The following is a 12,884-nucleotide window of genomic DNA, read 5'->3' on the forward strand; positions in this document are numbered from 1 at the left end:
CTTGGGTACCGTAATCCGGGGGCAAATTGATCACTATTTCACAACTTTTTGTCATGTTTTCTTATGGAATTCAAAAAATGTCAAACTTATTTTGGTAAATTTCATTGATCTCTATCGGTTTATGTTATCGATTTTTTATGAAATAAAATTTAACATTAAAAAAAAAAGTTTTAATGTCAAAAAATGAAAATGACACATTGGGGCGAAATTGATCACTATATAATAAAACATATTTTAGAATAAAAAACTTCCCTCTCTACTAAATTTGGGTCTCCTGAATCTGAAAATGATGTCGAAATTCTTACAACTCGTGTAGGGGAACTGGGGGTAATATGCCCATAGGGGGCAAAACGCGCCACCCTCGATTTGGACGAACGGTGTAATTTAGAATACTTTTTTACACCCTAGGTTATAGAAAATGGATAAAAATGCTTCTCTAAATAAACTTTTATGTGTTTTTCTCAAGAAAATCGTAAAAAAACGTATAAAAACGTTTTTGGCTATTTTCGTTGCAATTTTGTGCGATCTTCAAGGTCAAATTTTAGGTCGATAAATAACCAAATTTTTGAAACTATCGCCGAGAGCCAACTTGTGCACTGTCATAGTTTGAATAACATGCAAAAAAAATGTTGAATTTGTCCTTAAAAAGCGTATTGAAGGACCTAAACTTTAATCAACTCGTGGGGCAAAACGCCCACCCCTAATTCATAACACCAAAACAGCCGTTTGAATTCAAATTCTACCAAATGTAATGCCATATTGAAGTTACGCGCAATTTGGTACCTTACAAATGTACATTTTTCGCATCAGCATGTATACTATTATTGAACAATAACATCTGATTTTGTTTCTTTAGATTTTGTCACACCCCTTGGCTTAAACTCATATTTTGGGTGTACAGTTAACTCTCCCTTACTCGATATTCCGTATCTCGATATCGAGTTAGAGAACCATAGTAAACGTTGGTTTTCATGGCTAACTCGATGGTCCCTTAGATCCCAGTTGCACTGGTTTTGTGTTCTGTATCTCGATACCTCCCTAACTCGATGGTCCCTTCAATATCGAGTAAGGGAGAGTTAACTGTATTTTGTTTTCCGTGTTCCTTCCAAAATGTCAGATAGGAACAATCCCAGTGTTAAAAATTAAAGCCCTGTGGTGTTTTTGTCGACTAAGCGAATGTCAAACATGATCAAAAGTGTCAAGGTGAAGGTGATGAATTCAACGAAATTTATGGACCGTTCAAAAATATCCCTGAGAAATTCAAGCTTCTGAGCGTACATCGCTTTGAATCTGTTCATTGTTCGAAAAAACGTATAAGAAGTTTGAATATATATGTTAGAGCATCGTAGGTTATTCTGGCATCAGCCGGCTACATTACGAATTTGGTGCCCCCGGGGAAGTAGCTACTTGTCCATGTGGACCAAAACCTAGCATAAAATAAAAAAACAGCGTTCATGTGGGCACCATAGCTTAGTCCGTCTGAGTATTGGTCCTGGTAGAGGGGAAACTTGGCAAATGTCAGACCGAGGGTTCAGCCTTGACAAGTTAAGCTGTCAGGCAGCTCCAACTGAACACCATACCAAAAAAAAAAACTACATTCTTTCATGCTTGAAACCACCCGGACATATCATGGATTTGAGCCCCTGGGGGCCACTTGTAGACCTGGAACAAACCCTTAGCATGTGACCCATTCATTGGTTATCGAAGCAACTACAACGAATCCGTGATATGACCAAATGATTCCACGTATGAACAGATGGAGTTTGTTATGATCACCAATAAATTGGCGCTGAAAATTCATGCAATTTGATGGGTCAAATGCTAGGGTTTGTTCCAGGTCGACAAGTGGCCATTTTCTTGGGGGCACGAATCTGTGACACGTCCGGGTGGGTCCAAGTATGAAAAATATAGTTACTTTTATCACCAATAAATCGGCGCTGAAAATTCATGAATTTTAAGGGGTCATATGCAAGGGTTTCTTCCAGGTCGACAAGTGGCCACTTCCCTGGGGGCATCAAATCCGTGGCATGGCCGGGTGGTTCCAAGTATGTAAAAATCTAGTTGCTATGATCACCAGTTCATTGGCGCTGAAAATTCATGAAATATGATGGGTCACTGCAAGGGTTTAGTCTAGATCGACAAGTGGCCACTTCCCCGGGTCCGTGATGAAACTAGGTGATAGTTTATTCACCTCGATGTTCTAAAAATATATATTCAATCTTTTTATACGTTTTTTCGAACAATGAACAGATTCTAAGCGGTGTACATAATGGAATTGGCAATCAAAATTATAAAATACCAATACATTATAGTCTATTACCTCAACGGAATCCAGAATAACTCCGGTACCGTTGGACCAAAGCAAACCATATTGTGGCCATCAAAACTAGAAGAGATTCCCGATCGAATGTACACCACGCTTGTTGAGCACCAATCTTTTTTTTTTTTTTTTTTTGCACAAAGTAGCCCTTGTGTTGATCTTTGTAAAAGCTTCAATAAATGCCGATATTCATTCTTAATCACGCATTATGCCAAACAGTCATTATGCCAAACGGGGTACAATCAGTAAATTTAAGCGAGTAAAGTAACTTAAATTTCAGTTACAAGTGACGTAATTATTCGCCATATTGAACCTAATATTGTTCGGATCTTTAGTCACATTTGACACAATATTACATTACATTACGTATTTTTAAGTACAAATGCTATCAAATTCATATTTTACATCGCATATTTTGCTTAACATGAGATTTACGTCATGTCTAATATTAATTTTTTCGTAGTATGTGGGATAGCTAGTAGTTTTGTTAGCTAGATCGTGGCAGAAACCAGGAGAGTTTCATGACGAAGTTTTAGAAGATTGCTTGCAAGATATGCTACAGAATTTCGACGATACTTCTGTGTAATGTCTACCTTTATCTAATGATATTCAATGATATTTTCTGATGATTGGGCTTATTCTACGAGTGGCGTAAGGGGAGAGTTCTTGGTCTCGTAAAGCGAGCTGATAATACTCGACTCGAACGAAGTGACCCAAGCAGCACAGTTTGTTTCAACTCAAGAATAAAAATATTTCTTGTAATCACAGTTGTCAATTGTTGAAAATATGATTTACAATTGCGTTGAATAGAATCGCAAAAAGCGTAAGAGCATAATTGCAACATATGTATTTTATAGTGAAAATGCTCATGTGTTGCACTTACTTGAGAGAAAAAAAAAATGAAAACTAAAATATAAACGAGAATCGAACTTCCGACCTCAAGGCTGTCAATCTTCTCTTCTACTCACTACTCCACTAGCTCTGGGAACGATTATTTAGTCATTGCACTGCGGAGCTACCCTTAAATAATAGCTTGTTGCTTATTACTTGACTGCTCCCTTCGGAATACAAGTTCAATAGGCCACGCCTCACATAAACTAAAGTTTTTGCAAAAACTTTCGCGTAAGAAAAAACTGTTTCTATAACATGATAAAAAGACAACTCAACTATATTGCAACTTAATTGAAACAAATAAACTTCTAGCTGTCAAACACGTTGTTTAGTGCAACTCTCGTGCAACTGGGATGAAACTTCTTGAGTTATAGGCGTTGAAACGCAACTTGCATGCAACGATGCTTTAAATGGAAGTAATTTGAAGCATATCATTAAAATGGGTATTTTGGAAGAAGTTGCAAGAGTTTGTTCGAAAAGTTACTGAATACATCTTGATAAACCTTGATTTCAATCAACTAGGGTTTTCATGTCTATTACGGCTTGAACCAGCCGACGGTGTTTTGAAAATACCTGAAGGTCGTAGACACAAAAGTCAATTTGGACAAATTGAGATGTAAAATTGTGAAAAATAATACAATCGTTCAGCCCACCACTCCCAATGATTTCAATGCTGTATGCAGAGATCGTTTGGAGTAAATCTCGTCGTTTCAATAATGTTGAACGACAAACGTGGATTGAAATGCAGTTTCATTGGAATGGAAATGAAACTTTATTAGCTTTCGATATTAATAAGCATCGGAACTAAACTAGGTAAGTTACAGATGCTTTTTTATACATCTCTGAAACCATTTTTGGAAAGCATCTCTTTGAAAGATGGCTCGCGTACTACTTGGGGACTAGCTGTGCAAATCAAATGAGGTCTCACCTCATTCGAGTCGAGTATTGTCACCTTGCTATACGAGACTGAGAACTCTCTAATCACGTTACTTGAAGAATAAGCCCAAATATCTTCGACAGGTGTTTTCAGTTGATTTCAAAAGTTTTCTGAAAGTTACCATCTGACTGTCAGGGAGGAATGGTCAACGGGTTTTCTGGTTCTTATGTGGTTATACACAAAATCCATTCTTATGCTCGTGATTCACTCTTATAAAAAAATACGTTTTAGTTATGGGTGGTACAGAGGTAGAAATGAACATTAAATATTTTGTTATCTTCTTATATTTCAAGACCTGTGCTTTTAACCTAATATCTTAACTTGAGTTATACTAATATCAATCGCAAGAAAAAAACATCTAGAATTTCTATGTCAAAATTGCTTTTCTTCTATCTAATCTATAGTGATAATTGCGTTATCGAATCCTCAAAATTGTAAGCATTAATCTAAATGAATCAAGTTATGCTGTGTAGAAATATCATACTCTGCGAAACTATATGTGAGTAACAGTGTGAAGCGCGCACATCAAAAGCTGCAATTGTGCGATCGTTCTTTAGCAACTGTGATCCCTCGTACTGTGAAGTATTGAGGCATGTGACAACGCTCTAGTGAAGTGTTTTGCGTAATGTAATTGGTTGTTTTATGACCTGAGAGTTTTTGTAGGTGTGTTCTGAATGCTGTTCATTGTCATTGAACACTTCAACGCCAGCCGATTGTTGTTATGAGATATGCTGTGTTTTGTTTTATTTTTTCAGTACAAATCAGTGCAATGCTGGGTGCTGAGTTGGGGTCAATCTTCAGGTTTTTTTAATCTTGGTGTTTCCGATTGGATGTTGCACTGAAGATCGGCGAAAATTGATGAGCGGGATGAAGAATGCGACTTTCAGACCTCGGTCTGAACGAAAAGCAACTAAACTTGAAACCAATCGAACAAACTTAAGGCTTTGAATATTAATACAATTTTCTTAGTACTACATTACTACTTCGCTTGCAAAGTGTGTGTTGGTGAAATTAAACCAAGCGCATCTACTTGTGGTGAAGACTTGTTTTGAGTGAGTTCTAGTGGAGGTGAGTTTGTTCTATTTAACGTAACAACTAAGTATATTGCTAAAATTTCGGGTTTAGAACTAAACTAAATCAAACTAGTAACTAGGTTAGGAGATCAAGAAATGGACGTCATGCTCAATGTGCTAATAGGTTTCAACAGTATCTAAATACGTTTCACATCGGTTCTAGCTACCGAACTACGATCAGGACAGGAAAATTCTTCTAATCTATCAAACTGGACTCAATTCCGAGGAAAGTCTCATTGCCAATGGGTCGACTTCGATATTGGATCGCCAATGAAGGTTTCCCTCTGTGATCTGTGTCAAATTCGACGACTTGAACGCGAACGGGCTCGAATGAACAAACCTCTCTTGGGTCCCCTTGTTACGTACGGGCAATGATCGAAACACAAGAAAGTGGAGTCAATCTAGGATTACACGCTAGCAGCAATTACATGGATGGACAAACGGTCGATATGGAAGAAACTGTGGTGGGATATACTTATGTTTTGGATTAGTTGGCAGTTGATCTTAAATTTAGATTCTATACTAGTTGAGAGAGACAGAGAGGCGAGGGGATGAGAGTAGAGTAAAAGAGACAGCACGAACGGACGAAAAAGAGTTTGTTTTGAGGGGTGAGCTTTACACAGAAATTGATATGGATTCCATCGAGCTTGACAAGTGTACACTGAAGGACAGTAATCAAAATTCAAACAAAAAATCAACGGAAATGTTGGACAGATCGAAAGTTTTAATAGAACGTTTTACATAACTTAAGATTTCATTTTCAATTCAAAACTACTTAAAAGTGTGTGTCGTGACAATATCATCGTGATTTTCGTGTTCGTACATTAACCAATTCAGCGATTGCATTTGTTTCAGTGTGTTATTTTGACAGTTGCAAGTGTTGCCATTTGTGCTGCAATTTTAATTTTTAATTCAGTGTTCTGATATTGTCATTTTGATCATCCGAAAAAATAGTGTTTCAAAATATCTCTATGAAAACATTAATATCATTGATTTTAAAGAAATTGTTTTCTTGAGTTATATGTAGTATTTAGAAAGAATTTACACACACTCATGTACAATACTCCATACACTGGAAGAACAATACGTCTTACAAAAATCAAAGTAAAAAGAACAACATACAGTATTCAAAAAACAAATAAATTACCACAGCAAAACGAAAATCGATGAAGTGATAGGATGCACACTGAACTCGTCGAGAATGGGAAGAAATGGAACAAAATATATGCTTGTTAAAATAAACTCAATGAACGAAAACACAACTAAATTTGTCGCGTGACACGGTGAAATTATGGCGATGGGTAAATGGCTTCACGTTCGCGTGATCCGGGCGATAACGAAACGGTCGCTCATGTTGGATGTAAATGATTTCGATGATTTTGACTATGCTAGTAATGATGATGACCATGTATGTATGTTTGTATGTATGTGGTTTTCGTTTTCTCTTTTCAGTATGCACTATTTGACGGAATTGATTTCCGGTTTGTTTTTCATAGTACCGAAGAGAACATGTGACTTCAAATTACCTCCATGATCACTAGCTCTACTATGCCGACCAGCAGCTTGCTCGATGATATCGTTTAACACCATCACGTCTAAAATGCGGATAAAAGTTTAGACAAATCGGGTTCATTGATCATTTGAAAGGGACCACTTACCTTTCATATCTACTACGGTTTGTGTTTGAGAGGGCTCGATGAAAGGATTGTCGTTGTGTTTTATTTTGCCAGCTTCGTCTGTACAGTCTTGTGACATATCCTGTAAAAATAGAAGAGAATTGGATGTAAATTTGATACAAAAGTAGAAGAGTAAATGAGCCAGTTTTTAGAAGGAGTGTGTTCCAAACTATTTAGAGCAGCACTTAAACAGTTATCGTTAAATTGCAAATGAAACAAATTTGTAGTAGTTTGCACAGTCATCTAATGCTAAAATAGCTTCATTGTGCCTTCAAAAATGAACAGTACCGATGGTCTTGAATCTAATACGACAACTGCAACCGATTGTACCACGCAATATCATTAAGCAGTGATTCAGATTTCCATTTGAAGTAGCCGTAAGAATTTTGTCACAGACGACAAAAATTTGGAGGAGAAAAACGCATTTTTCAGAGAAATTGAATTGGTTAGTAGAAGTGGAAAAAGCTTTTATTCCATTTGAAAAAAAAAAACACACACACACAAAAGTACTTTTATAAGCCAAATGATTCCCATAACTACAGGAACTGATCAAATCCCGCAAAGACCGTTGAAAGATGGAAGTAGTACTTTGATTTACACTTGTTGGGAAGAATCCACCAAAAATATATCATGAATCTCCCCAAGTTTTGGCCTCGAATAAGGACTGTTCATTTAAGAAAGTGGACACCTAAATATTAGCATTTTGGTGTAAAAATTCCATAAAAACAAATAAAATTTTGTTTCAGTGTGATCTCAAGTGTTTATTTTGACAGCAGACAAAAGTTGACATAAAAAAATTATAAATTCTAAACGATGGGTCGAATTGACATGGCGACTCTCAATTTTTTTCTGCACAAATGGTGTACAGAAAAACTGCCGTTCCGAGATTTGGCTTAAATCGCGAAGTGTCCAAATTGAATTTTTTCAACGCTGTGGCCAAAACAGATATTCCTGACGACGTACGATACATCCCAACAGAAAAAATTGGGAAAAATGATTTGGTATGGCAATTTGCTCCTGCGGTATGAAAGTACTACATATTTTACGACGGGTTCAATCAACGGCGAAAATTACAGAACTGAATGCATTAAAAAATGGCTTCTGCTCATCTACTGAAAGCAAACCATGCCTCCATTGTTTTTGCCAGACCTAGCATCGGCTCACTATGCTTCAGCTACTTTGGAGATGCTCAAGAAGGAATAAGTCGAATTTGTAGAAAAATGATCGAATCCATCAAATTGCTCATAACTACGCCTCATTGAAACATATTGGGCAATAATCAAACGGCATCTTAAGAAGGATGGAAGAGAAGCAAGCTCCATAGATTTTTTCAAGAAAATGTGGTCAGCAGTTCAAAAAGCAGTTCGAAAAGTTCCGAAAAAAGTTGTGCAGAATTTTATGGGAGGTATCAAAAGAAAAGTAAGAGCATTCTCCAGAAATGCTCAATAAATGTTCAAATTTATGTGAATTTGATCGAAATTACGTTGATTTCCATGTATTTTAGGTAAACTCAAGAATTTATTCGAAAATAAACAGTTTACTGTAAAAAACACGTGTCCACTTTCTTAAATGAACAGTCCTTATTAGCAGAAGAAGGACTAGTTATAACTTCATATATATTTCTTTTGGGATACTTCTAGGAATCTAACTAATGATTTTATTCGATATTTTTCTCGAGAAATTGTTTCATATTTTCAATTATTCTTTTGTAAGGGGCTGTGCATTAATTACGTAAGGGTTTATGGGGGAGGGGGAGGTCTAAGATTGATTTGTGCCATACAATATATTTTTAAATTTGATACAAAAAAATCTAACCATGGGGGGAAAGGAGGTTGAAAACCCCCAAAAATTGTCTTACGTAATTAATGGACCACCCCTAAGCTTCAATAGTGTATCTGATACTTCCAAGAGTTGTCTAGCGAAACTTAACGAATACACTGGTAGGCAAAATAAAGTGCCCACCTTATCAATTTTCGAATTTCTCCCATTGATTTGGTTCAAATTAAAGTTAACACACTTAAATCTTTTTTGATATTTTATTTTTGATATTCTTTTAATGTTGCACTTACGAAAATTTGATAAAAAAAAGAATTTTACTCAAAGAAAAAGAAAATCAATTTGTATTGAAAAAAAAGTAGTGACAAAATAAAGTGCCCACTTCCTTCTTGACCCCAGAATAGATGATTTAAGAAAAATAAATAGCAAATTTATAGTTAATGTGTCCTCCTTTGGCCTTAAGAACTTGCTGGAGGCGCTTCGGCATGCTTTTCACCAGGTTTTGTAGGTGTTGTGGTTCTAGTTCTTCCTAGGCGCGCTTCAAGGCTTCAAAATAATTATTTTTGTTGGTAACACCAGTTTTGTCAACCCTGGCATCGAGATTCGCCCACAAATACTTGATGGGGTTGAGGTCTGGGCTTTGTGGAGGCCATTCCAGCGGCTTAATCCGACAAGACCGGAAGAAAGACTTGGTCTTCTTGGCAGTATGCTTCGGGTCGTTGTTCTAGAGAAATATGAATTTCTCTTCAAGGCCCGTCTGGATCAGCGAAACCTCCAGATTTTCCCGCAAGATGTTGATGTAGGAATCTGCCGTCATTATTCCGTCGGTTTTCACGAGGCTTCCTACTCCACTCCATGAAAAACACCCCCAGACCATCACATTTCATCACATCACACCTCCATGCGTCACCGTTCCTTGGATGTAGCGCTCCTGAAGCTCGAGCTGTTTAACCAAAAGCGGCGGGCTCGTGTGTGGTGCAGAGCGCCACATCCAAGGAACGGTGAAGCATGGAGGAGGATATGTGATGGTCTGGGGGTGTTTTTCATGGAGTGGAGTAGGAAGCCTCGTGAAAACCGACGGAATAATGACGGCAGATTCCTACATCAACATCTTGCGGGAAAATCTGGAGGTTTCGCTGATCCAGACGGGCCTTGAAGAGAAATTCATATTTCTCTAGAACAACGACCCGAAGCATACTGCCAAGAAGACCAAGTCTTTCTTCCGGTCTTGTCGGATTAATGGCCTCCACAAAGCCCAGACCTCAACCCCATCAAGAATTTGTGGGCGATTCTCGATGCCAGGGTTGACAAAACTGGTGTTACCAACAAAAATAATTATTTTGAAGCCTTGAAGCGCGCCTGGGAAGAACTAGAACCATAACACCTACAAAACCTGGTGAAAAGCATGGCGAAGCGCCTCCAGCAAGTTCTTAAGGCCAAAGGAGGACACATTAACTATAAATTTGCTTTTCATTTTTCTTAAATCATCTATTCTGGGGTCAAGAAGGAAGTGGGCACTTTATTTTGTCACTACTTTTTTTTCAATACAAATTGATTTTCTTTTTCTTTGAGTAAAATTCTTTTTTTTATCAAATTTTCGTAAGTGCAACATTAAAAGAATATCAAAAATAAAATATCAAAAAAGATTTAAGTGTGTTAACTTTAATTTGAACCAAATCAATGGGAGAAATTCGAAAATTGATAAGGTGGGCACTTTATTTTGCCTCTCAGTGTATTTCTTTAGGGATTTGTTCAATATTTTCTGCGAAAAATTTATTCCAATTCATAGACAAATTTAAGATTAACTTTGATTTTTTTTTAAATAAGCTTTGAGATTAAAAACAAAAAAACAGATAAAAATCAGTAGATTTTTGAGATATGTTTCGGGCATTCGTTCTTGAATACCATTGAGAACCACACATAGATTTTTCCATTGATTATTTCAGGGATACTATAGGGATTCCTCTTGAGTTTCTTCAAATTTATTCAAGACTTCTAAATTGTTTTATAGTGTAAAATATTAGGTTTATGCCTTGAATTTCACTAAATATCTTCAACAATCCCACAAATATTCGACCAGTAATACCATTGAGTAGATCTCCGAGATATTTTTTCGGGGAACCCTGATTTCCTTCCATTTTCTTTTACTGGCGTTTTTTTATTTATTTATTTTTTTTTAGTTGTGTTTGATTTTCCGACATCCTGCGGGGCGGGCGATGAGGGCAAGATCAAACATGTCGCGCGTCGGTCTTATAATAAAATGAAGAAGCGCCGCGGATCGTTAGTAGTGTTTGATCTATTGATCGCGTCGCTTGCTCCTGCGTGGGCGAGTGATGAACACTTGTTCGAGGTACAGAACGATTATCAAATTGTATCGCGAATCCGATTATATCATAGATTGCATCATCAACCACTGGTGACTCCCAGATCTTTACTTTATCCTACTAACCCAATCCCGGTCAACCAGTCAGCGAGTTTCGATAGCGATCGATACCGATTCGTTTTGAATCGTTGGCGATCGCCATCGTTGGGCAAAGATCTATAAAAAAACGGAGGACTGGTTGGTCGGGATATCCTTTCCATGACAACTGTGGAGATGCAGAGGTATACTCGGTCTCTAGTAGCAACGGTTGTCTAACTAACATTCCTTCCCTTCCTCGATGACTCTAAGGACGTGGCCGGCGCAGTTATTGATTTTTAAAATTTGAGCTCTCGATTTGTGCACATTGAAGAATGGTATGCAAATCCCAAGCCCCATTCGTTAATTCCCTATGCAACTTCGATTGTTCTGGTCAATCACGGAGTGGCAACTACGAATTGTACGGTTTCTTTTACTGGAGTTTTTCTAGAAAATACACAAAAAGTTGCTCCGCATATTCACACAAGAATCGGTCCAGAAAATACTAATAATTTTTATTAGATTTTTTTTTTCAAGAATAGCCAAATTAATTTTTCTAGGAGTTTTGAATGGTTAATTTACCAAAGGTGGAAAACTATTATAATGATGCTAGTAATAAGTTTTTAGAAGTTCTTCAAAGTAAAACTCTCGAATTTAACAAGTGATTTTAGAGAGATTCCGGGAATTTTAACGAAAATTTTACCCAAAACTTTTTCTAGCAATTTGAAGATTCTACAATTAATCTCGCTAAGGACACCTGCTCGAAGAAATCACCCAAGGTTTTTTTTCGAGAATGTCCGTCGAGGAAAACTCCTAAGATTATTTCAAGCATTTGTAAAGATCACGAATCTTCACGCTGAATACCTTTTAATTGCACTAGAGTTTGTATCCTGTGACAGATACGCGTATTTATAACTCAACTGTAAGGCCGTCTTCATTGTCATGTACTAGTCGAGCCTTAAGCCTGGTTTGCTACTGAAAAGGAATCGCTAAAGAAATTTCTTGCCGATTCCTTGCAGAAATTTTCTACAGCGACTCCCATTTGAACTGACATTCATTTTCAACTGCGTACTGCGATCAGAAAAAGCGCATTCTTGATCGATTTCTTGCAGAAACATCGCATGCATCAAGATAGGCCTAGAAATTACTTGTCAGCAGCGAATCAGGCTTTACAGTTGAGGTCGAAATACGCGCAGCTGTCAAATGATACAAATTCTAGTGGAATTAAATAGTACCTATAAAACTAAATTCGGTTTTCATTTATTCACTAAAGCACTTTTCGAAGACAAATGATTCCTAGATTTAAAAAAAAAAATATGAATTTCAAAAGGGCATTGAAAGGTGGTAGTAATACTTTGACAAACTCTTGACTTTTACTAGGAATTCGTCAAAAATCTGTCGCGAATCTCCCCATATTTTGGCCGATGATCTTAGCAGAAGAACGACATAAATTCTTCATGTTTTTCTCTTGAGATACTTAAAGGAATCTAACCAATGATGTTATTTGATATTTATTATTCTGTTCTGATGAGTTTTACCAGATTCTCGATGAGTTTTACCAGATTAGGTTTAGGATTCTTCCAAGAACTGTGTAACAAATCTCATCGAGTATTCTTTCATGGTGGTAAGCTCCATCGAAGTTAATACGCCAATCGCGTATTATCCTTGATTTTACTATAGTGGCGATTGGCGTATTAACTTCGATGGAGCTTACCACCTGAAATATATTAGATCACTCCATTTAGATTCCATAATTATAGCAAATAGAAATTAGCTATAGATGTCAGTGTCTCCTATTTCCTATCTTGATTGT

At 36.9% G+C, this 12,884-nt stretch overlaps 1 protein-coding gene across 13 annotated transcripts in view; it reads right to left on the bottom strand.

Annotated features, from left to right (window-relative positions):
• LOC5567355 (sodium channel protein para) overlaps positions 1-12,884 on the bottom strand; it is a 479,280-nt gene that overhangs the window by 81,319 nt on the left and 385,077 nt on the right. For all 13 annotated transcript variants that reach the window (XM_021852350.1, XM_021852351.1, XM_021852343.1 and 10 more), the window contains 2 exons: positions 6,880-6,979; positions 6,748-6,816 (listed from right to left, as the gene is read on the bottom strand). In XM_021852350.1, the coding sequence (XP_021708042.1) occupies positions 6,748-6,816; positions 6,880-6,979 (169 nt within the window). The remainder of the gene's footprint in view (positions 1-6,747; positions 6,817-6,879; positions 6,980-12,884) is intronic.

This window comes from Aedes aegypti, chromosome 3 (genome assembly GCF_002204515.2).
Source record: "Aedes aegypti strain LVP_AGWG chromosome 3, AaegL5.0 Primary Assembly, whole genome shotgun sequence".
NCBI classification, from domain to species: Eukaryota; Metazoa; Arthropoda; class Insecta; order Diptera; family Culicidae; genus Aedes; species Aedes aegypti.